Source organism: Felis catus, chromosome A3, assembly GCF_018350175.1.
Source record: "Felis catus isolate Fca126 chromosome A3, F.catus_Fca126_mat1.0, whole genome shotgun sequence".
In the NCBI taxonomy this organism is placed as follows: Eukaryota; Metazoa; Chordata; class Mammalia; order Carnivora; family Felidae; genus Felis; species Felis catus.
Genome location: NC_058370.1, coordinates 58627951 through 58654334, shown reverse-complemented (window position 1 = coordinate 58654334; position 26384 = coordinate 58627951). Strand labels below are relative to the sequence as shown.

At 40.4% G+C, this 26384-nt stretch overlaps 1 protein-coding gene across 11 annotated transcripts in view; it reads right to left on the bottom strand.

The window, feature by feature from the left end:
• Positions 1-26384, bottom strand: part of RFX8 (regulatory factor X8) — a 262472-nt gene that overhangs the window by 58610 nt on the left and 177478 nt on the right. The window contains exon 1 of one of the 11 annotated variants that reach the window (XM_023251564.2): positions 5728-5885. The exons of 9 other annotated variants lie outside the window; for them this stretch is intronic. In XM_023251564.2, the coding sequence (XP_023107332.1) occupies positions 5728-5801 (74 nt within the window). In that variant the 5' untranslated portion in view covers positions 5802-5885. Of the gene's footprint in view, positions 1-5727; positions 5886-26384 lie in introns of those variants that run through there. One more of the 11 variants, XM_023251561.2, reaches the window with a different exon arrangement.

Genomic DNA, 26384 nt, shown 5'->3' with positions numbered 1-26384 from the left:
TCTGCTCAGGGTGGGGTCTTCACTGTTCAAGTGCTCCCACGCCCGGCGGGGGGCAGGCGGGGGCCCCTTCTTGGCAACCAAGGGCTCTGCCTGTGGCTCACAGCCCACAGCCAGCCCTCTGGGGACAGACAGGTTCCTGTTCCAGCAACCGGTATGTGTGTGGGGCAAGAAGTGAGGGAGACTGAGGTCCGAAAGTGTGGTCCCTAGTGACATCTGATCACAATATTCCCTGTCCTAGTTGAGGAGAGACTCTCGGGTTCTTCTCATTCTCTTTCTCTTTTAGAGAAATATCCAAAGCAAGCCAATGTAATTTTTAAACATAGAAGAATTTTTCAGCAGGGAATTTACCAATATCTCTTCTTTCTCATTGATGATATACAGCTTATTTTCTGGGATGAGGTATGCTGAGGCCCAAATTTACTTTCCCTGAGAGCTAAAGACCACAGTCACAGTTGTTGACCCATTCATTGGCTTCCTAGGAAAATGAAAAAACAACATATGGTGGAGGGTGGGGGAGGAATCTTTGGCCCTGTATCTGAGGTGTATAAATGACCAGAGGCCAGGTGGCTTAAAACAACAGAGATTTATTCTCTCACAGTTCTGGAGGCTGAGAGTCCAAAATCAAGGTGTCCATAGGAATGGGTCCTTCCAGAGACTCTGAGGGAGAATGTGTTGTATGCTCTTCTCCTAGCTTTTAGTGGTTGCTAGATATCCTTGGCATTCCTCGGCTTATAGAGGCATTGCACTCACGTCTGTCTCTGTCTTCACCTGGGCTTCTCTTCTCTGAGCGTCCTCTCTCCTCTTCTAAGGAGGATGTGAGAGATTGGATTTAGGGCCCAGCCTACTCCAGCATGATGTCATCTTAACTAATTACATCTGCAAAGACCCTGTTTCCAAATATGGTCACATTCTGCGATTCCAGATAGATATGCGTTTGGGGGGACACTATTCAACCCAGTACCTGCCCAAGAAGGGGGTTTTCTGAGAGTCTTCTTAACATCATTGTGAGAAGGGGACACTTGGGATACTTGACAATGGCTTAAATCTAGCTGCTCCGGCACCAATTATCTGGCTCAATCTTGAATACAGGATGATGTCTATTGGTGGGGTGGGAACAGGGAGTAGCAAATTCATATAACTAGGTGATGTTTGTATACACTTTTTGTCAAGACACCATTTGCTGATACATGAAAAACCCATACCTGAAGTATAACAAAAAATAGCTATGCCGTGGAAGCTGCAGCACAATGTGATAGATGTTAAGTTCAAACTCACTGTTGCTTATTCATAGCTACTACTGATTTAGTCACAGAACGGTCTCCTTAAAAAAGAAACACACAAAATATTCACTCCTTAAAATGAACTCTAGTTTAAATTTTTGCGAACTGCTCTTCCTCATCATGGAAATTCATGTGTTCCAGGCCTCTGTGAACTGTGTCCTCCTCTTTCAAAATGGCGTTACTGACCCTGCTGGGTGCACAAGGCTAAATGATACTATCAATAAGAATAACGGCGAAGGTCTGCGATGAGACTTTTTTCTCCATCACACACCTAAACAAAGGGCTGCTTTTTGGCTTTAAGCCTTGCACTGCCGCTTGGTGACTTTGCTGCTTTGATCCTGGCTGCACCCCATTTCAGTCTATGTGCCTTTGGTCATTTCCCCAAAGTCCTCAGCCAGATCTCAGAGACTGGCCTGTGGTGGGCAGCCAGCATACATTAACTCGGAAAAATGGAAGGTTTGAAAGAGGTTTTAGTTTGTTCAGTCTGAGCATCTATTCGGAGTCGTGCCTTTACTTCAGCTCAAACAGCAGTTTGTTCAGCATTCAGTCTCCTATGCTCATAGGAAATTACGATCATGAGTATTACCCAAGGCTTTGCACCTCACAGACCCATGCTTAAACTCTGATTCGGAGAACCCTCATAGGGCTTTTGTGACCGGAAAACAAGCACGTGATGTGCCTAGTACACTTGCAGGCACATGGAAGCTCTTATTGTTACCATTTCAGTGTCCACCTCCAAAACCTTGAGCAGAAGCAAGAAAGACATCCATGCTGGTAGACTGGTAGCACAGAAACACCTGTGATAAGTGAGCCTGACTTTCAACTCCATGTGGATCCAAGGAGAGGCTGACTGGGGATGTGTAGGCAGTAAGGCTGGGCAGAACCATTGGCAGGTGAGATTGGTTCATGATTTCACACTGTGCAACCAAAATGTCATTTGCTGGTCCATAATTATAAAGCTTGTCCTGGTATGGAGTGAATCTGATCACTGAATTCCTTGCTGAGCTGCATAGGAACTGTATTTTCCAGGTCTCACAATCAGATGAAGTTGATTGCTAGGATCTTAAAAACATTCATGATGTTCTCTTCATTTGAGTGATGGGCAGTCTGATAATAACCAACATCAGAGCACACATACCTAGCCCTGCGATTCTCACATTTTCTGAGTGCTCCTTTTCATGGCAAAGAAAAACATAACTCTGGGAATTACATATGCTGGGAATTATAGTACCCTTTGATTCAGCCTGATCAAAAATTCTTATGAATTCTGTATCTTTCAAAATAAATTTGCATTTTATTAATTTCCATAGTCTTCAGAAATTTGAGAAAGCCATATTACATGTGGGAGACAGTTATTTTAGTCTATAGCCAGGCTCAGCATGCATTGGGATTAGAAGATGCTTAGTTTCCTCAGAGGTGTGAAGCCAGGGGCCCCACCCAGTCAGACCTGTTTGGTCTGCACCCCCCTAGCAGGGGAAGTCAAGTCACTGGTCTTCATCCCTTTGTGCTCCCGGAGGTCTGACCACCTCTCTCTCCATTTCTATAGTCCTTCCTGTCTGTGAAACAGAAAACGTCTATTACTTCTATTCCTGGAGACAGTTCCATTCCTTCCAGGACCTTTCTCCTTGGAGAATTTATCATATGCTTATGACAGTGGCACTGAAGCCTCTAAGAAATGTTGAGGACCTGATTAGTGACTAGAAAATGAAGTAATGAAGTAATGCTGAAAATGGAACATTTCTTCCACGTGACAACAATCAGCCTCCCTTGACTTCCACTGGGAAGCCTGAGCTGTTTCTGAGTGCCTGGACAGCTCAGCTGCCAGTCAGTACCCACTGCTGCTCTTCTAGGAAGCTGGTCTCCTTGGGCATCTTTAAGACCTTCCAGGATACCAAGGGTCTGGATTACAAACTGAGCGGCTCTATTGCATGTGCGGTTTTTAAAAAATATATATATTTTTAATTGTGATAAAATACACATGTAACAAAATTTACCATTTTAAAATATACAGTTCAGTGGCATTAAGCACCTTTGCATGGTTGTGCAACCTTCACCACCATCCATTCAACCAAGTCTTTTCATTTTGCAAAACTGAAATTCTGTACCCATGAAACACTAACTCCTCATTCCCTGTGCCCCAGTCCCTGACAACCACCATTTTACTTTCTGCCTCTATGAATGTGACTACCTTAGGTCTCTCATACAGGTGGAATCACATAATATTTGCCTTTCTGTGACTGGCTTATTTCATTTAGCATATCTTCAAGAGTCATCCAATATTGTAGTATGTATCAGAATTTTCCTCCATTTTAAGGCTGAGTAATAGTGCATTATATATACATATCACATTTTGTTTACCCATTTATCTGTGGATGGACACTTGGATTATTTCCACCTTTTGGCTATTATACATAATGCTGCTATAAACATGTGTGTGCAAAAATCTGTTTGAGTCCCTGCTTTCCATTCTTTGGGGTACGTACCCAGAAGTGGAACTGTGGGATCATAAGGGTAGTTTTATTGTCAATTTTTCTGAGGCACCGCCATACTGTTTTCCATATGGCTGCACCATTTTACATTCCCACCAACAGTGCACACGGGCTCCAATTTCTCCATGTCTTTGACAACACTTGTTATTTTCTGTTTTTGTTTGTTTGATAATGGCCCTCCTAATGGGTGCAAAGTGGTTGGGGCTGTGTTTTATTTTTTTTTTAACGTTTTATTTATTTTTGAGACAGAGAGAGACACAGCATGAACGGGGGAGGGGCAGAGAGAGAGGGAGGCACAGAATCGGAAGCAGGCTCCAGGCTCTGAGCCATCAGCCCAGAGCCCGACGCGGGGCTCGAACTCACGGACCGCGAGATCGTGACCTGGCTGAAGTCGGACGCTTAACCGACTGCGCCACCCAGGCGCCCCGGGGCTGTGTTTTTAACATCAATGTTAAAACCACCAGTACCAATGATCTGTTAAACATTCTGCCTCATAGACTGGATGCCTAAAGAGAAGCCCTCTACAGGAAACTATGCCTCTCCTCACTTCCATTGCTTCACCTCCTCCTCAAACTTGAAGAGCGTGACCCCTGTGTTTTAGAGGCCTGCAGGGGTAGGAATTCACAGCATAGGACTTGAATTAGTTCAGCTCACTGCTAAAATGGTCTACAGTATCCTAAGCGATTTAGGGCACCTGCACTGTGGGCAGCCTGCATTGTGTCAGTTCACAAGCAATGTGAGGAAGGTGTCCAGGTATTTTTGAATCTCTAATCATTCTTTCAAGTCTCTGGAATATAATGCAAACCCCAGAAACTCCAATTTACTAAATGGTGACCTGGAATAGTTGACAAAGGCATCCTCATAGTCCTTTCTTCCAAGAAGGAGCCACTGTGCTGAGGGGTCTGAGTTAGTGAGTGTAAAAGAAAGACAGCACTGCTGTGTAATATTCTGAAAACACCGTGTGGGCTCTAATATGTATTTTTTTGATTTTTTTCTCTTATGCAAGATAAAATATATCAAACATTTTCTTTTGGAGGAAAAGGGTAACCTTTTAGGCCTTTTCATGTTATAATCACAAACACACCCTTCATTTTTCTATTTCACTCATATAACTTTTTCAAAAAGCCTTTCCTGAGAAATATTTCTTAAAATCTTGTTAAAAAGTAATCAGATTCTTCTATTTACTCTGCTATTTATTCACCTTTTAAATGTTAGGCTTTAGGTTTTAGGACTGGTTTCAATTATTTTCCTATTTATGAAAAGCTACAAACCCATGAGTTCATCAGTCCCAAGGGCTAATGATATTTTTCTTTCCAGTTTTTCTGCCCCTATTTAAATAGCCAGAAGTGAATTTTACAAACAATGTGGAATGCATTGTTAAAGCTAAAAATTGCTTTGCTTTAAGTTAGAAAACATCCCATTCTGGATCTCATACCAAGGGGAAACATTTCCTCTCAGGGCCAACGCCCACGTGCCTTCAGATGTATATGTAAGCCAGAGTCCAACCAACAGGACCCCTGGTGGGGGGCGGTCTGGATTGCTTCCCGCGGTCAGTGTGACCAACAGGGAAGTCCTCCCATGGAAAACCCACACCAGGAGGGCTTTTACTCTGTGTGTGTGTGTGTGTGTGTGTGTGTGTGTGTGTGCGCGCGCGCGCGTACGTGTGTCTTGAGTCCCATCCAGGGCTAGGCTCGGGCAAGCCAGCATCAAAAGGCGCTGGTCCTGGATGTGAACGTCTGTCCTTCCAGATTTTTTTTTTTTTTTTTTTAAATCAGGGCTCCTGGAGCGCAGACGGTCGCTCCTCACACTGGGCATTGGCCCCAGGTCCTGGGGACAGCAACGGAGGAAGTGAGGTTTCCCCCCTTCCCTGCACCACCTATTCCATTCTACGGGCCCAGAGCGCCTCCCAGCCCTGACCTCGAAACCCGGCCGGGTGGGAAGGCGCCCGGGCCGCTCACCACTGGATGATGCCGCCGTGCACGCCCCGGGTGCCCACGCCGCCCGACGGGGAGGCTGGCACATCCTCGGCCATGGCGCAGACCTGCGCCCGCCGCACCGAGGCAGGGAGCGGGCGGCGGCGCTGCACCCGTCGGGCCGCCGCCGCTCCTCGGTGTTTACTTTAGAGCGGGGCGCGCGGCGGGCGCGGGGGCCGGAGACGAGACAGCGAGGCTGGAGCCCCCTGGCGCGCGGCGGAGGCTCGTCTGTCACGCGCTGCGGCCAGCTGCGAGGGTTGGTTGGGGGCGGGCGGGGTCAAAAGATCGAAAGACAGAAATACAGAAGGCGCGCTTCTCACCTTGCTGCCAATCCATCAAACAAAGGAGGAAGCAATAAAGAAAAATCAGTGTATAAGTTTCAAACCAGGTCGTGGTGTTTGACTAGCAGTGGTCTTCAACGCTGCCCGCACTTTGGAATTACGTGGAGTTTTGAAAAATATTGACGCCCTAGCGCCAACACCAGAGGTTCCGATGTAATTGGTCTGGGGATGGGAGGGGCCTGCGCAAACTGGCTTTTACAAACTCCCCAGGAGTTTAGTGATGCTAGAGTGCACCCAGGGCTGAGAACCACTGGTCCTGAGTTTTGAGGGGAGCGGGCATCAGGACTTTTGAGAGGACGACCCCAGGTTACTCTAGTGGTAGCTCCTGTTGGGAATTGCTTGGAGTGATCCCCCAAACCTGCAGCCAGATGTTGGGAGTCTTTGCCCTCAAGAGCAATATGTTCACGTTGGTGCTGCATGATGTTTAACTGCTTACTCTCTCCCAACCTCACTTCTCTTACCAGGGATTGTGTGATTATTGTAAGTATTAAGTGAGCTAATAAATGCAGGGCGTGTTGCATGAAGAAGAGCTCAGTCAGGCAACCGTTACTTTGGCTGCTGACTGCTTATAAGTTCTCTCATAAGGATTTCTTCATCTAGACTAAAAATACACTTGACAACTCAACAACAGCAACAACAAAACAGTCCAGTTAAAAAATGGGCAAAGGGGCGCCTAGGTGGCTCAGTCGGTTAAGCGTGACTTAAGCTCAGGTCATGAGCTCAGTTCGATCCCCAAGTTGGGTTCTGTGTTGACAGGACAGAGCCTGGAGCCTGCTTTAGATTCTGTGCCTCCCTCTCTCTCCCTGCCCCTTCCCGGCTTGTGCTCTGTCAATTTCTCTCTCTCTCTCTCAAAATTAAATAAACATTAAAAAAAATTTTTTTAAATGGGTAAAGGACTTGAATATTTTCACCAAAAGAAGACATACAAATGACTTCATCATACAGTGACATACAACATGGAAAGAGATTAAATATCATTGGCCTTGAAGGAAATGCAAATCAAAATCATAATGAAATATCACTCCACATGCATTGGGATTGCTATTATTAAAAAGAAGAAATAAAAAAACAATTGTTGATGAAGATGTGAATAAAGTGGAACCATGTTCTCTTGCTGGTGGGAATGCAAAATGGTGCAGCTACTATAAAAACAGGTGGTTTCTTAAAAAATTAAAAATAGAATTAACATATGACCCATCGTTCCACTTCTTGGGTATGTACTGTTTGGGAGGAAAAATTTTCCTTCATCCTTCAAAGATTCTTATGGCCATCCTAAGAATTAAATTTATATCAGGCAGATTAACAGGAGAAAAACAAATTTAATTTTGTTTGTATGAGAACCCCACATATATAAGAGGTGTATAGACAGAAAGGTAAAATGAGGTATACATGCCATCCTGAGCTGAGGAATGGATAGCATCCTGGGGCATGACAGGGGAACAGGGCAATTCATAGGACAATAAGAAAAAGGGCAAATGTTTGGTAATTAGATGTTTGCCCTGCCATACTGATGGGTCACACAGATAAAATTTATCTCTGTAGTAACTTTATTCTGGGAAATATCCCAATTTAGATTCTTCTAGGTGGTTAAGGGAGGAGCAAACTTTCTCTTGAGCCCACAGGGTCTCAACTGCCTTTAGCTCAAAACAGTCCACATGCTAAAGTGGCACATTCTGGGGAGACTTGATCTGAATTCCTTCAGTGTCCAAAAGGACTGAAAGCAGGGACCTGAATGTATATTTGTAATTTGTACCCTCATTCACAGCAGTATTATTCACAATAGCCAACTGGTAGAAGCAACCCAAGTGTCCATCAATGGATGAATGAATACACAAAATGTGATATTTACATACTATGGAATATTAGCCCTAAAAAAGAATGGAACTCTATTACATGCTACAACATGGGTGAACCTTGAAGACATTATGCTAAATGAAATAAGTTAGTCACAAAAGGGTTATTCCACTTATATGAGGTACCTAGTATAGTGAAACTCATAGAGACAGAAAGAATGGTGGTTACCAGAGGAGAAATAGGGAGACACTGTTTAATGAGTATAAAGTTTCAGTATGGGATTAGGGAAAAGTTCTAGAGCTTAATAATGATAATAGTTGCACAATGTAAATTATTAATGCCACTGAATTGTAATCTTAAAGCTGGTTAAAATGGTAAATTTTATGTTATACATATTTTACCATAATTTAAAAAATCTTCCTCAAAAAAAGACACCCCCCCCCCCGCCCCAACACCACATGAATACATTTTGGAAGCAGGGCAGAGATTCACTCAACAAACAGCAATGACTATCTTCTGTGTGACAGCACTTGAAAGTAGTTGTTGGGATATATCTGAGGTCTCCAGGGCCAGCACTCTACCTCTAGTGGGACACCATCATCAGGTACCAGGAATAAGTTTCCAAAAGGAGTTCTAGAGGAGAGATCACAGGACATTCATTAAAAAGATCCTGAGCTTTGAGGTTTGGCCAGGTCACTGGAGCCAACTTCAGATGGCAGCTGGCTTCCCTTTGGGGAGCTGCACCAGGAATCAGCCTGGATCTTGAAATTTGGGGAGGGTATTTTTCTGGTGTAGGGGGTGGGGTGGGTAGTAAAGTGGGAAGGACTTATGATCAATAAGTGATGGAGGCTGAGGTTTGCCCTGTTTATCTTCTCAGCTGAGTTTCCCTGTTTAGGGCTGGCTGCTTTAAAAAGCCATCTAGTAGACAGGTGCCTGGGTGGCTCAGTCAGTTAGGTGTCCCACTCTTGATTTTAGCTCAGGTCATAAGGTTTGTGAGTTTGAGTACCGTACCAGGCTTTGTTCTGACAGTGTGAAGCCTGCTTGGGATTCTTTCTTTGTCCTTCCCCCACTCATGTGCACACATGCTCTCTCTGTCTCTCTCTGTCTCTGTCTCTGTCTCTCTCTCTGTTTCTCTCTCCCTCTCTCTCAAAATAGATAAATTAAAAAAAAAGCCATCCAGTAGAGGACAGATGACACCACATCAACCCCCTCAGACCAGGAGTCAAGGAAAACAGCATGTGGAGAGACTCCTTCATGACCTGGCAAAGAAGGAGGCCAACTGTGTGGGTAAGAAGTGGGTTGGCAGCAGCTGGTTTCAAGTAGTGCCAGGAGACTCCACTGAACAGGGAAAGCTGAATGGTAACTGTGATGAAGGACTAGCAGGAGGAGAGAAGAAACAACCAGGTGACATGGTATAAAATGTTCTCCAAGGAAGCCCTCTTGAGTTCAGCTCTTTCTTTCTGGTTGTGTCCAGAGAAGTGGTCGGCGTCTCAAGACCTTGGGTGGGAGCTCTGCCAGGCTGCTTTATCCGTTTTGCTTTGGCTTAAGTGCTCACATCCTGGGCTTTCTGCATTGGGACAGGTCCTTCTCAGTGACCTATGGAAGCTGAGAACATGGCTCCCTCCATTCTTTGTGTCGGTCCTGCAGCCACCCAAAGAACTTCCTAAGATGCCCACCCATTTCCATAGAGACTGGAAATAACCAAGAGAGAGCCTACTGTTATTAGGCTCAACTTGTTAGGGCCAAATTGAGGTCTTATTATGTCACTGATGATTACGTGATATTTGCATGTTAACTTTGCTCCGGTCAGTACTAGGCATTGGAACAGATCTTGGAAATACAGTGGAACACCATGATCCTCTGGTTGACCAGTGGTCTCTTTGCTGTTTACTACATCAAATATTAGATGCAGTGAAATCCAAACATTACTTTGCCTTGCTCCAGAGCTGTTGAGGCCAGTTGGTTGGAGGCCATGGGGTCAATTTCATACCTTCCTCCCAAAGGACCAGTTAATTTCATCTATGACAGGTGACAGCTGGTGTCCCTAGTTTGACCAGCCCTCATAGAAATGAAGACTCTGAGTAGTTACATGCTAATACAAGAACATTCTTGGATTTATTCACAGTGTATGCCTTCCTAATGTGCTAAATGTGCAAAAGACATTTGCTCTGCATATGACTCTTTTACTAACAGCATAATTAAGGCTTTTGTTTGGGTTGAGCATATAGCCACATAGACTGCTAAGTAGAATTAGGTCTAAAATTCATTTTATTTTGGGGGCGCCTGGGTAGCTTAGTCGGTTAAGTGTCTGACTTCAGTTCAGGTCATGATCTCATTTTGTGGGTTCAAATCCCACATTGGGCTCTGTACTGAGGGCTTGGAGCCTGGAGCCTGCTTTGGATTCTGTGTCTCCCTCTCTCTCTGCCCCTCCCCTGCTCATGCTCTCTCTCTCTCAAAAATAAGTAAACATTAAAAAAAAACCAAAATTCATTTTATTTTCAAAGAATGTTTAATTGCAACTGACATAACAAAAAACTTCCTTTTATGGCACTCACTGATGAGATAGCCAGACCCATGTATATGCTCTCTTGTATCTGAAAAATCCAGTCTCCCTCTAACTCAGGTTCACCATCTGACCATTAGTGTCCTATACTATTACAGAGAAAAGAAATCTTAAAGTTAATGTCAAACAGAATTCCAATTCCTCATGTCACATTTTTATATACTACAAGCTTTTTCTCCCTCTGCCATTGAATATATCTCTTTTAGTTGAACAGTGACTTCTTTTGCCTAGTTCAGTCTAATTGGTTTCTAGATTATCCAATTAGTCTCATTTCACCTTCTAAAAGGGCACCAGCTGTGACTTATCCTTGCACAAAACCATCTCTAATCTGGGGTGCTTAATTTCATTCAATCCTTACAATTATTCACTTTCTGTGGATGTACCAGGTGTGTTCAGGCAATAGATGTATTTTTGAATAAATCTAATGAGTATAATGCATTTGGTCAAGAATGTAGAATGTAGTTAGCATCTGCACAGAGAAAGCATTACAGAGAACTGTATTGTTTCATTTTCATATGGGGAAGAGACTTTCTAAGATCATTGGGCTCTAAACCAATAAGTCGTGGAGACTTCAAACTATACTGGAGCAAAGCAATCTCATTGGAGAGATTCCAAATTGCTATTACATGTTAAAATTTTCATTGGTCTAGATTCACCTTCTGAGTGTCTGGTTCATGTGCTAGTTGAAATTGATCGGGTACACCACATTCACAGACATGAGGATGATGAGAAAGAAAATCCAAATCTACACAAAGCATATCTCTGCTATTTCTTGATCTGAAATCCATGATTTGGAGCACTTTGGAGACATACTGTTTCTGTAGAGGTTAGTTTCTACAGACTCACAGTTTTTTTCTCCCTGCTTTTGCACAGGTCACGTGAAAGGTTGCCCACAAGTGGTGTTACAAACAGTATTATCTGCAGAGGAACTCAGAGAATGCATAGAATGAAAGGGAACAGCTTTCATTCATCACAGAATGCTTGTAAATAATTTGTAGAGGAATACATTTGAACTCTTACTACATAAAAAGTGGGATTGTTTTCTGAAGTCTGATAGAAAACCAAGCAAAAACAAAGTGAAAGGTGGTTACACTTGCAAAAGAACAGTAGGAATTAAATAAGTCATCCTATTAGAGCTGTCACATAACCTCAAAAGGCACTTGTTCAAATCATGAGTGTGTGCAAAATCATAAATCACACCCTAATTTGTTTAATAATTTTCTGAGAAAATGAGCAAAGGCACACTAATGCAATTAGTTTGGGTTTGTGTGAATGCTATTTTAAAGGTTTTTATGAGCATGGAGGAATTATTTTTAAAAGCAGGGTTTTTTCCTTTTTTAATTTTTATTTTTTTAATATGAAATTTATTGTCAAATTGGTTTCCATACAACACCAAGTGCTCATCCCAACAGGTGCCCTCCTCAATGCCCATCACCCACTTTCCCCTCTTCACCAACCCCATCAACCCTCAGTTTGTTCTCAGTTTTTAAGAGTCTCTTATGGTTTGGCTCCCTCCCTCTCTAACTTTTTTTTCCCTTCCCCTCCCCCATGGTCTTCTGTTAAGTTTCTCAGGATCCACATAAGAGTGAAAACATATGGTATCTTTTTCTGTATGACTTATTTCACTGAGTATAACACTCTCCAGTTCCATCCACATTGCTACAAAAGGCCATATTTAATTTTTTCTTATTGCCAAGTAGTATTCCATTGTGTATATAAACCACAATTTCTTTATCCATTCATCAGTTGATGGACATTTAGTCTCTTTCCATAATTTGGCTATTGTTGAAAGTGCTGCTATCGGGGTATAAGTATCGGGGTACAAGTGCCCCTATGCATCAGCACTCCTGTATCCCTTGGGTAAATTCCTAGCAAAGGCATCAAAATTGGCAAAGATGAAGTTAAGCTTTCACTTTTTGCAGATGACATGATATTATACATGGAAAACCTGATCGACTCCACCAAAAGTCTACTAGAACTGATACATGAATTCAGCAAAGTCTCAGGATACAAAATCAATGTACAGAAATCAGTTGCATTCTTATACTAATAATGAAACAACAGAAAGACAAATAAAGAAACTGATCCCATTCACAATTGCACCAAGAAGCATAAAATACCTAGGAATAAACCTAACCAAAGATGTAAAAGATCTGTATGCTGAAAACTATAGAAAGCTTACGAAGCAAATTGAAAAAGATACAAAGAAATGGAAAAACATTCCATGCTCATGGATTGGAAGAATAAATACTGCTATAATGTCAATACTACCCAAAGCAGTCTACGCATTCAATGCAATCCCAATCAAAATTGCACCAGCATTCTTCTCAAAACTAGAACAAGCAATCCTAAAATTTGTATGGAAGCACAAAAGACCCCAATTAGCCAAAGTAATATTGAAGAAGAAGACCAAAGTGGGAGGCATCACAATCCCAGACTTTATCATCAAGACAGCATGGTATTGGCACAAAAACAGACACATAGACCAATGGAATAGAATAGAGACTCCAGAATTGGACCCACAAAAGTATGGCCAACTAATCTTTGACAGAGCAGGAAAGAATATCCAATGGAAAAAAGACAGTCTCTTTAACAAATGGTGCTGGGAGAACTGGACAGCAACATACAGAAGAATGAGACTAGACCACTTTCTTACACCATTCACAAAAATAAACTCAAAATGGATAAAGGACCTGAATGTGAGACAGGAAGCTATCAAAACCCTAGAGAAGAAAGCAGGAAAAAACCTCTGACCTCAGCTGCAGCAATTTCTTACTTGACACATCTCCAAAGGCAAGGGAATTAAAAGCAAAAATGAACTATTGGGACCTCATGAAGATAAAAAGCTTCTGCACAGCAAAGGGAACAATCAACAAAACTAAAAGGCAACCGATGGAATGGGAAAAGATATTTGCAAATGACGTATCAGACAAAGGGCTAGTATCCAAAACCTATAAAGTGCTCACCAAACTCCACACCCGAAAGACAAATAATCCAGTGAAGAAATGGGCAGAAAACATGAATAGACACTTCTCTAAAGAAGACATCCAGATGGCCAACAGGCACATGAAAAGGTGCTCAATGTCGCTTCTCGTCAGGGAAATACAAATCAAAACCACACTGAGATGTCACCTCATGCCAGTCAGACTGGCTAAAATGAACAAATCAGGAGACTATAGATGCTGGAGAGGATGTGGAGAAACGGGAACCCTCTTGCACTGTTGGTGGGAATGCAAACTGGTGCAGCCACTCTGGAAAACTGTGGAGGTTCCTCAAAAAATTAAAAATAGATCTACTCTATGACCCAGCAAAAGCACTGCTAGGGATTTATAAGCAGTTTTAGGGGCACCTGAGTAGCTCAGTATGTTGAGTGTCCAACTTTGGCTTGGGTCATGATCTCATGGTTTGTGAGTTCGAGCAAGCTTAACCACTCCACTGGGGGAAGTCTAAGTGGCAGCTTCCTTGGTTGCAAAATGGGCAGTAAAGTAACTACTGCCAAGTGTAGCTGTGAGACAAAAAAAAAAGCTGATAAAGATTTAAGCACAGGGGCGCCTGGGTGGCGCAGTCGGTTAAGCATCCGACTTCAGCCAGGTCGTGATCTCGCGGTCCGTGTGTTCGAGCCCCGCGTCAGGCTCTGGGCTGATGGCTCGGAGCCTGGAGCCTGTTTCCGATTCTGTGTCTCCCTCTCTCTCTGCCCCTCCCCCGTTCATGCTCTGTCTCTCTCTGTCCCAAAAATAAATAAACGTTGAAAAAAAAATTAAAAAAAAAAAGATTTAAGCACAGTGCCTGGCACATAGTATGTGCTCAGTAAACTTTTGACTTGCCTATTTTACAACTTTTATTGAAAAGAAATAGTTAAAATGATGTCAATTATTTTGAAATTTTTGGTATGGTGATAGTATTATGGTTATGTTTGTAAAGAGAATTCATCCATTCTAGAGATACACATTCAAGTATTTACAGATGAAATGAGAGGATGTCTGAGATTTTCTTCAAAATAAACCAGCTGGCAGGGGTGGGGAGGAAAAGAGGGAAGGATAGAGGATATGAGATTGGCAGGTATGATGACTGCTGATGCCAGGCCATGAGTTCATTATACTTTGCTTTCCACCGTCATGTGTTGAAAATTGAAATTATATATATAGATATAGATATATAGATATAGATATATTTAGCTTTTCATTATATATATATGTGAAGCTGTATTACATATCTATATATATATGAAGCATAGATCTATATATATATGAAGCATAGATCTATATCTATATCTATCTATATATATGAAACTGTATTCCAGGGGATGATGCATAAAAGACATTTATACACATATAGACATACACACACACTTGTTTCAGATTTTCCTAAAACCCTCTTCAACATGTAGAATATCCAAACATAGTATGTTATTGACAGTATAATTAACATTAGTATTTTTTCAATATGCAGTTATTAGGACTCTGGTTTAGCATTCTGCAGAACACTCTGGCAACTAGGTGTTCTGCATGCACATACAAAAAATTCTTCTTTGAAAACTTCCAAATACTATACATCTGTCTTGGTGATTTGCAGATGTATTATATTAAAGGACCTGAGAGGTCCTGCAGTAGATAAGCCTGTTTATCATTTAACTTAATGTTTGCATGTTTAATTATCTAAAGATTCCCACCTCCTCCCCATTTACTTGTCTGTTTTTACATAACACTGATTACCATTGATAAACATCTTGAAGGATAAGGGGGTCCCATGGAACTCAGTTTGGGAAACACTGGTATGAGCTACATCACAGAATAAGTCAGATCTTGTGGGCTGTCCAGGAAGTGTAGGATGCTGTTAAACAAAATGTTTTTTAGAGGTTTAGCAAAAAGGAAGCTTAGTGTCCTTGTCTCATGCTTCCTTTGTCTACTTTTCTTCTTTCTACTCTCCTTCCCCATGGCCCCAAACCACCAGCTGCCACATACCCAGAGAAGAGAAAGAGGTGGCCTTGTGAATGAATCTCGCTCACCTCTCCCACAGGAGCAGCGTCTCTGACTATAGTGTGAAAGGGAGGCTAGAGAAAGAGTTCGGGTTCCTTGGGGCTCTGGATGGAGTCTCAGCTCCCACTCTTCCCTCCCATAATTACATACAACTTGGGCCTTCTTATGGCAAGCAAGATTTAAGTCAGAGTTTGGTTCTATCCAAGGAGAGACAGCATAGGAAATTAAAAATACATATATAGTTATGTTTTATACATTTAGCATTCTGGTATGATGCAAATGAATTTTCTCTGATTTTCCTCTTAGCTAGCACTTGAATTCATGTTTTAGCTGTGCATTGGAAAGCACGATGAAAACTGAATAGACTGATAAGTTTGGGATTTCCTTGCTCTGGAAGTTTTATAAAAATAATAACAATAAAAAGAGTGTGATCATAACTGCTCAAGAAATATGCTGAGAGTCACAGAATGTTGATTGACAGACTCACTTTTTACTTATCTGCCCACCACACAATTAGCCACTTTCCCTTCCTGATCCTTCTGCAGCCCAGCCAAACACTGGCACACACCTTCCTCCTCATCCTTTACTCTATGAATAGCCCCAGTGCCTCTGAGATCCTGGAATCCTCTGCCCTTCCCTTCTGATCCCCTCCACTGTATCTTCTCTAGTCTTCCTTTCTTTCTGTCTCTTGACATGTGGAGGTCTGGGAAGACCAAGCAAACCTTGTGCCAGTAATGAACATTATGACACTAAGAATGCTAATACTTTCCACAATGTTCCTTAACACAATTGTTGTTACCATTACATCACATTTGCTCCTAAAACTCATAAAACACTGTCATGTCCACCCATTTATGGAATATTTTTATTGTTTTGTAGGTAAAAAAAATTCCTTAGAAATTAAACAATTTGCTCAAGATTGTACAGTTGCAATTTGTATTGCAACTAAATTTGTGATCCGTCTAGACTTTTGCTATCATTCACATTTTGGTCAGTCCTCTGGATCCTCAGTTTCTCAAAACTGACTGCAGTGATATAACCGCACACCTGAGATTTTTCTTCTCTATGGGTGTACGCCTACAGTTCAGATATTCGTACAGCAATTATGTAGATTTGAATGTCTGAACTTGCAGTTCCTTGAGGAGCTGCATCCATCTATGTGTCTTAGTGCCTTTGCACCACCTACTCTTTCTGCCTGAAGCCTCTAGACTTCCTCTCATCTTCTCCTGGCTAACTTCTGTCCAACCTACTTCAGGGTCATCTCTCCTTGTCCTGGAAGCTTTCCCAGGCCCCTCTATTTCATCCCATTTAAATGCGGGGTTCCCCAGGGCCCTCCTATACCCCTGAGCTCAATTCTATCACAGCATTGCTCATGCTGGGTTCTACCACTCTGTGTGCCCGGCTGTCCTTCCTCTATATGGTGAGTTCCTTAAGGTAGGGACTGACTAGCATAATGCTGGACAGATACTGGTAGGTGCTAAGTAAATGTTTGTTGAATGGCTTAAGTAATGAGAAATGTCTCCTGAGAGAGATGATAGGAACTTGAGTTTTGTGTTTCTTAAAAGGACCATTTCTTGCATTGTTTGTTTTAGCATAATATTTTCTATTTCATAAGGTAGAGTGGTGTTTTTTGCTTGGACCCATCCTAGGAAGCATCACTTGAACTTCCTGACTTTGTTGTCTTTGTCACATCAGATCCAGCCCACCATAAAGAGGCCTGCTGCATTTGATTTCCTCTGCAAGGAAGAAAAACAAAACAAAACAAAAGTCTCAATTTATCACAAAACCCAGCACAGGAAAGCTTAAACAATGGCTCCCACACTCAGCTCTCACATAGCTGAAAAAAACTATTTGTCTTATACAAGGAAGAGAGTTCCTCAAATCCAACAAAGGCAACTCTTCTTCCTGGATAACGCAACTTTGCCAGGAATGAGAGGAACATTCACAATACAGGTTGACAGTCAAATGACTTTTGTGAACCCAGCAGACTAGTCGAGGAAAGAGAGGCTGACAGCATCCCACTGAGGAGTGGATCCATTTGGTTTCGATGATGAGATGGACAACAGCTATGACTTATAGCACCTTTGGACACTACACAAGTTTAAAGACACACCATGAAATCATCAGATGTTTTGGAGGAAGCTGGAGACCCATTGAGTCCCACATGGTTATATAGATGGTGAAATAGAGATTCTTCCTCTATTTTCATCTTCTTAATTCCTCTGCTAAGTGCTGAGAATGCCTGCTCTCACTTCATTTAATAGCAACCTCCTACTGTGTGATATCTGTGTTACTAGTTTCATTATTTGTCGAGCACCCTCTGATCTCATGGCAAATTTAAAAATAATTTTCTCTCCTTTCTTGCTTTCTTTTGGATTTAGTTTTTTTTTATCATTCCATTTCTTATCATCTAGTAATTTGGAAGTAACATCCTGTGTCTATTTTAAAAACATTACTCTAGGAATTACAACATGGGGCACCTGGGCGACTCAGTCAGTTGAATGTTGAACTTCAGCTCAGGTCATGATCTCATAGTTCATGGGTTCAAGCTCCACACTGGGCTCTGTGCTAACAGCTCAGAACCTGGAGCCTGCTCAGGTTTTGTGTCTTCCACTCTCTCTGCCCCTCCCCACTTGTGCTCTGTCTCTCTCTCTCAAAAATAAATAAACGTTAGAAATATTTAGAAATTACAGCATACATATTTAGCTTCTTGAAGTCTAAACTAATTAACACATTTAGCCTACTCCTCAACAATAGAAGAAACTTAAAAACATTTAGCTTCATTTCCCTTTCTACCTACTTCTCAGGAAATGCTGTAATTTATTTTAATTCTATCTTTTTGCCATTCCCCAGCATTAATACTTTGTTTTATACAAGCAGGGCTTGTTTGCCTTACCCATGTACCTTCTGTTTTCTTTTGCTTTATGCTTTGCTCCTTCTTTCATCATGGCATCACTTTCTTTTTACCTAAAGATTATCTTTTAGAATTCTCTTTATTGAAGATCTATTTTTGGAAACCTCTCTCAGGTTTTATTCTAAAAATATCTTTAGTTTTCTCACTTTATTGAAGGATGTGTACACTGGTTTTAGAAGTCTTGAATGACATTTACTGCTTCCAGCATGTTGTTGATATTATTCCACTGTCCTCTGGCTTCTATAGCTGATGCTGAACAGTCAGTCATACGTCTGTTCTTTTTCTTTGATGACAGTGTTGGGTTTTTTCCCTGTCTTCTTTTAAGTTCTCTTCAGGTTTGCTATGGCAGATTTAGATGTGAGTTTCTCATATTTTATCCTGCTTGGGATTTCTTTGATTTCTTGAATTTATGGATTAGTGTCTTCCATCAGTTGAGGAAAAGTTTCAACAATTACCCCTTCAAATGTTTCCTTTATCCTATTCTTTCTCTTTTGGAACTCTGATTAAATGGATGTTAGACTCTCACTCTATTTTCTAGTCTTTTAAATCTCTTTTCATGTATTTTATCTTCCTTTTAATCCACTAATTGACTTTTTAATTTTAATTATTATTTTTTATTTCTAGAAGTTTTATTTGGTTACTATTAAAATATGCTGTATCACATTTTATAGTTTCTTATTTCCTCCAGATATAAGCTTTGTAGCTTGTTATGAGCATTTCTTTTTAAAAATACATTAAGAAAGTGTGCCTGCCTGGCTCAGTCACTGGTGTATGTTACTGGATCTTGGGGTTGTGAGTTCAAGCCCCATGTTGGGTGTAGAGATTATGTAAAAAATCTTTTTTAAAAAAATATTTATTTTTGAGAGAGAAACACAGAGACAGAGTGTGAGCTGGGAAGGGGCAGAGAGAGAGGGAGACACAGAATCTGAAGCAGGCTCCAGTCTCTGAACTGTCAGCACAGAGCCTGATGTGGGGCTTGAACTCCTGGACCACGAGATCATGACCTGAGCCAAAGTCAGACACTTAACCAACTGAGCCACTCAGGTTACCCAAAAACAAAAAAAAACTTTTAAAAATACACTTAAGTATTTGTTATATATTCTGTCTGATAATTAATTATCTGAAGTTTGAAGTTTGATTTCTCCAATCTACTATTTTACTTATTCTTGTTCAAGATGTTTGGTTACTTGCATGCTTGTTTGCTTTGGCTATCTATTGGCCACTATTCTTGAAAAACTATCTTTAGAGTTTTATCTGCCTGAGGCTGAAGATACTTTCCTCTAAGAGAGAATCTGTGCTTATTTTTGCCAGCAGTCTTGGGACACTACTAGTCCAAGAGAAATTTAAACTAACCTCAAAGCTTGAGTTGTATTAGACCACCAGGTGATATGGTTATGAACTGCAAATCCACACAAGAGTTAGGTTGTGGTTATGACTCTAGGGAAATTTTTATTTCCCACACTCTTCTCAGTATTGATGCAATTTTATTTAAGTTTTCTTGTGGATGTTTGCTTAAGGAATAGACTTTTTGGGTCCCCGCTTTATGGAGGGATGGCCTCTCATAAGACCAACCCCACCCTGGTCATGTCCTAGGTATTGACTTTTCTCCCATTGTCCCACGAGGTCAAGAAAACCCAAGCTCAATTTTGACCAGTTGGCAAATGCTCCAGAAGGAACATTAGAGTTTCATTTAACCATAGAGGTTTTCCACTTAAATGTTGGGTTTGGTAATTCCTTATTATCTTGTTAGCTCTTTGGTGTTTTTAATACACAGTGAAAGTGAACTTGAAATTATTAGAAGTCTTGGGGCTGAAACAATCTGAACATATTCTCAAACTTTATTTAAAAAAATTTTTTTAACTTAAAAATCTTTTATTTATTTTGAGAAAGAGAAAGAGAGTGGGAGAGGGGGAGGGGCAGAAAGAGAGGGAGAGAGAGAATCCCAAGCAGCTTCCGTGTTGTCAGCACAGAGCCTGAAGTGGAGCTTACTCTCACGAACCATGAAATTATGACCTGAGCTTAAATCAAGAGTTGGACTGAGTCACCCAGGTGCCCCAAACCTACTCTCAGACTTTAAATGGGCAAGAAGCCTGGCTCCCTGGCATAGAGCCAGGTGTGGAACATGAGTGCCTAGTTGGCCACTTTTGGAAAACTGAACTGGCACTGTGAGATGAACTGAACACTGGGTTAATATGTTCTGATGCTGATGCTCATCAGACTTTAGAAAGGATCTGGGTAAAATGAGTGGATAAGATAAGATTTAAAAATTTTTTCATATATTAATTTTCATTGATTTTTAGCAAGAGTATTATTCTGAGTAACCTCGCCAATTGTATTTCCAGAAGTAGAAGTCAGTCATTTTCATCTGACTGATTCTTACTCATCTATTAAGATACATTTAGGCATCAAATGCCCCAAAGTATTTCCTTATCCTCCTAGTCCTTCTCATGCAACCCAGAGCCCTGCTGGATGATCTCAAAACCTACCCACATGATGGTGCCATCATTGTACTTATCACACCGCATTCTTTTTTAATCTTGTTTTTAATTGTGAAATACAATTAAATACTACAAAAGGAACATTAAATATAAAATATAGCTTAACAAATTAGTATAAAACAAGAGTTGGCAAATATTTTCTGTAAGGGGCAAGATAGTAAAGATTTTAGGCTTTGTGGTCATACAATCTATCTCTCAACTACTCAAGTCTGCCATTGTAGTGAAAAGCAGCCACAGGCAATATAGAAACAAATGAGTGTGGCTGTGTTCCAATAAAGTTTTATTTACAAGAACAAGTGGCAGGCAGGATTGAACCCACAGGTTGTAGTTCTGTAACTCATTAGTACTTTATGCCAATGAGTAAACACTGAGTTAAGAAATGGCATATTGCCTTTCTTGGCCCTTCTCAACCATAATTCCTTTTCACAAATATAATCACTATCCTGACTTTGATGATAATTCAGTCTTTGCTTTTCTTTGTAGTCGTACGAGCTAAGTATACATCCTTAAACAAGATAGTCAGTTCTACCTATTTTAATTATTACATATGAGGACACTTAATTTTTTGCATCATGGCTCTTTTTACTTTTGTTTTTAAGATTCATCCATGTCACTGCATCTAGCTATAGTTCATTCATTTTCTTTGTCATATAGGTTTCCATATGATGGTATGACAGTTGTATGACTTTATTTATCCATTCTACTATTTATGGACATTTGGGTTGTTTCTAATAGTTTGGGAATATTTTGAATAATGCTCCTATGAAATGTCTTTTGGTACACACCTGAAAGCATTTCAGTTGCACCAAAAATACCCAGCAGTGGGACTGCTAGGTCATAAGGTATGTAATTCTTCAATTTTATTCAAAATGAGAAACTGTTTTCAAAGGGGCTATAGTAATATACACTACCATCAGTAGTGCAGAAAGTGCCTGCTGCTCCTTTTTGTTAAAGATAAAAGATTGCTGGCTGAATGAAGCACCCTCCCCCCCACCCCAGGCTCCACCTTGGGCAGAAAACCTTATTCTAACAGAAACTTTAAAGTGTAAAATTCAATGGCTCTTAGTATATTCACAGAGTTGTGCACCCATCGCAGTAATTAACTGTACAATATTTGTATTACTCCTAAAGAAAATCTGCACATCTTAGTAGTGACTCCCTACCTGCTCTATCCTGCCCAGCCCTAGGCAACCACTAACTTACTGCCTGTCTCTATGGATTTGCCCAATCTGGACATTCCAAATGGAATGTGGAATCATACAATATATGGTCTTTTGTGTCTGACTTCTTTCACTGAGTATAATATTTTTTTTAGTTTATTTGTTTGTCGAGAGAGAGAGAGCAAGCAGGGGAGGGACAGAGAGAGAGAGGGAGAGAGAGAATCTTAAGCAGGCTCCTTGCTCAGTACCAAGCCCGACACAGGGCTCAGTCTCACAAACTGTGAGATCATGACCTGAGCTGAAATCAAGAGTCAGACACTTAACTGACTGAGCCACCCAGGCACCCCCATTTATACAATTTTTTTTAAATTTTTTTTTCAACGTTTATTTATTTTTGGAACAGAGAGAGACAGAGCATGAACGGGGGAGGGGCAGAGAGAGAGGGAGACACAGAATCGGAAACAGGCTCCAGGCTCCGAGCCATCAGCCCAGAGCCTGACGTGGGGCTCGAACTCACGGACCGCGAGATCGTGACCTGGCTGAAGTCGGACGCTTAACCGACTGCGCCGCCCAGGCGCCCCTATACAATATTTTTAAGGATTATCCATATTGTAGCATGTATCGGTACCACCTTATTATTTATTTATTAATTTTAAATTAATTAATTAAATAATTATTTAATAATTATTCCAAACACTATACCATTCTCCACAGTGGGCTAAGAGCTTCCTCCTTGGCTCTGAATGCTTTGAATAAGCTTTGAATGTGCTTCTCTAACTGAAAATTACTTAATATTTTTCTAAATAAAAATGACTATCACCCATCTCTTTGTAAAGAGCAGGGCTATTCTCTATCTTTGGTAAATGGAAGCAATTTAATTCACCCTGGTGATGTGGGATAGCTGTTCCAGTAAAATCAATAAGGGATGAGTTGCTGTGAATAAAGTGTCACATTCTGATGGCTGAGATTAAAGATAAAGTCCCAGATGAACTGGAAAAGAGTTCTATTAGATTTTATGACATCACTGAATAATGTGATACAAAATATCCAATGTCACCTTCCCTGGGGAAGAGCATCAGTGATGGGTCAGCGTGACTTCTTCCCAACAGCTTTCTTAAGCCAAGAAAAGCCTCAGTTTCCCCTGTTGCGTGCTCTTTTCAATCTAAAAAGGCTTTCAGGGCTTGGGCCCTTCAGAAGCAATCTCTCAGCTCCCTCTGACCTAAGGTAACACAAAGAAGGAAGGAGAATTATTTGAATGAACTGGAAGAAGGCTGGCCATAGGGCACTCCAACTGAAGTCCCTAAGGGATACTAAAAACAAAACCAAACAAGGAATAAAAGCTGATGAGAATATTGATTCATACCATACTGGTTGATCAATATGTTGTCAGATATCAAAAGAATTAACAATAGAACATTTGGAAATGTGTACTCAGATGGAATAAATGTCAAATAGGAAAACGGGGAGATAATTTTATGGGCTTTTTACAAAACTTATGTCAAAGTAAAATGTTCAAAATGTTAAAAACATGACTTTCATACAAATATAGAAAGTTTATTTAACACATTAGTGAGAGATTCAGTACGACATTAAAGCTGTTTCAAAGTAGAATTTAAGAATTTATTTAGTCAGGAAAGGCATGCTGAAATGGCTTTGCTAAGTGTATTTATTTACTGAGGCTAACATAACAAAGTACCACAGACCAGGGGCTTAAACAACAGAAATTTATTTTCCCATGATTCCAAGGCTAAAAGTCAGGGACCAAGGTGCTGGCAGGTTGGTTTTTCCCAAGGCCCCTCTGGTTGGCTTGTGGCCAGCCATCTCCTCTTTGTGTCTTCACTGGACCTTCCCTCTGTGTGTGTCTGTGTCCTGATCTCTTGATCTCTTATTACAAGGACACCAGTCAGATTGGATTAGGGCCCATCCTCATGGCCTCGTTTTAGTTTAATTTCCTCTTCAAAAATCTTGTCTTCAAATACATTGTATGGAATTGGGGGTTAGGACATCAACATATGAATTTGGGGGGACACAGCTCACCCTATAACACTTTGCGTTAGAGACAAAACTACTGAATGTCCTAAAAGGCAAGAAAATGATAATTTTGGTTGTAACTTTGTTTACCAGACAGATCTTTGCAATCCTACTAGGCAAAAATCTACAATTACGAATCTAGGCCAAATCAGTAGTAATCAGTAACTCAAGCAAAGTTACATTCCCCAGAGAATCAAATAATCCTTGAGTCGGCCTGTTCAACAATGTCCCTAAATGACAGTGAAAGGAAATGCAGTTACCCTTTTATTGTAATCCCAACTTTGCATAGTTTGTTTGTTTGTTTTTTTTTACGTGTGTAACAAATATAACAAAACGTAAAAACAGATAAGTGAAAATACAAGAGGTTAGGGAATTAAATGATATACAGTGTATATTGGAGAAATGGTGAGTCTTGAAATTCATGCAATAGAATTTTTTCAAGATTAGGTTATTTGTAAAAATCCATTCAGTAACATTGAAATTATTTTATTGCCTCTTTCATTTTTTAAAATGTTTTTTTAAATGTTTATTTATTGAGAGAGAGAGAGAGAGAGAGAGAGAGAGAGAGAGAGAGAGAGAAAGCATGAACAGGGGAGGGACAGAGAAAGAGGGAGAGAGAGAATTCTAAGCAGGCTCTGTGCTGTCAGCACAGAGCCCAATGCGGGGCTCAATCCCACAAACTGTGAGATCATGACCTGAGCCAAAATCAAGAGTCTTGGACACTTAACCAACTGAGCCACCCAGGTGCCTTGCCTATTTCAATTTATATATAAATTTAAAAGTCATGATAAAATTCAGAAGATTAGTAAGTATTCATTCATTATTTTATTCACAGTTTCAAATTAAACATTGTACTGTGGAAAAAATGGATTTGAGCAACTAACATTACTTTTTTCCATATCTGCTTAAATTTATAAGAGCTATATTCACGTGAACAATTAATGTGTCTATTAGAAATGATTCTGGCATAAATGACAATAGAGCCAACTGAACTTCGACTCTGTAATATTTTCTTAGCTATCAACACTATGCTGGTTTAAATTGACCCCTGTGTTACCTTAACGTTTGACAGACACTCCCAGCACCCAGTCACATCCGGGTTCCCCAACCAACATCAAATAACTGAGTCACTCAGGCGCCTCCCCCCAAATTACAACTTTTACCAAAGAAAGGGCTTTTATGAACCAATAAGAAAAAAAGCAAGCACCTTAATAAAAAATCAGGTAAAGAACACGATTAATCGATTCACAATAGAAATTCAAAAGCCATGTAACATGAAACACAAGTCTCCTAATAATCAAAGAAATAAAATTTAAAATGGAAATGAGAAAAAAAAATCATGGATTAGATTAGCAACATGTTTTTCTTTTTCCATTGGCTTAAAAAACAAACCACAAACACCTAATGTTGAGGATATGAAGAAAGGGGCAGGCTTTCTCAAACACTGGGTATGGCAGGAAAAATAGGAGCAACTTTTCTATGGAGCAATTTGAAAGCATTTATTAAAAATGCAAACATGCCTGTTGTTTACCTCAACAATTCCATGTCTAGGAAAATATATTAAGAATCATCCATTTGTATAGAGGACTCTAGAATTTTATGCATTACTCTGTTGTTTAAAATGAGGGGATTGAGGGATACCTGGGTGGCTTAGTTGGTTAAGCCTTAAACCCTGGATCTCAGCTCAGGGCTCTGTCTCAGGGTCATGAGTTCAAGCCCCACATTGGGCTCCACACTGGGCTCTGCACTGGTTGTGGAACTTACTTAAAAATAAATAAATAAATAAATAAATAAATAAATAAATAAATAATGAGGGAACTGGATAAAATGTCCTGTTTGATAACAAAAATATATTGCTATAAATAATAATAATAATAATAATATATTGTCTTTATAATAATAATAAAATATATTTCTTATAACAATAAGAAAGCTATTACTATTGACAAGAAAAATAGAGTATGTGAGCAAGGTTTTCCAAAAATAGAGTATTGTTCATTTATATACCATACACCATTTATATATACCATAGAGAGAAGCATTTATATACCATAAAGAGAAGCAATAATGCTTCAGTTATTTGAGGGGCGCCTGGGTGGCTCAGTCGGTTGAGATTCCAACTTCAGCTCAGGTTATGATCTTGTGGTTTGAGTTTGAGCCCCGCCTAGAGCCTGCTTCAGATTCTGTGTCTCCCTCTCGCTCTGCCCCTCCCCCATTCACTCTCTGTCTCTCTCAAAAATAAATAAACATTAAAAAAATTTTTAAGCTGTAATTTGTATTACAATTTGTATGTTAAGCATTTAAGTAGGATATTTTGTAAATATTTCCCCCTCCTTTTTTTGTTTTATTAATTAACTAGTTTATT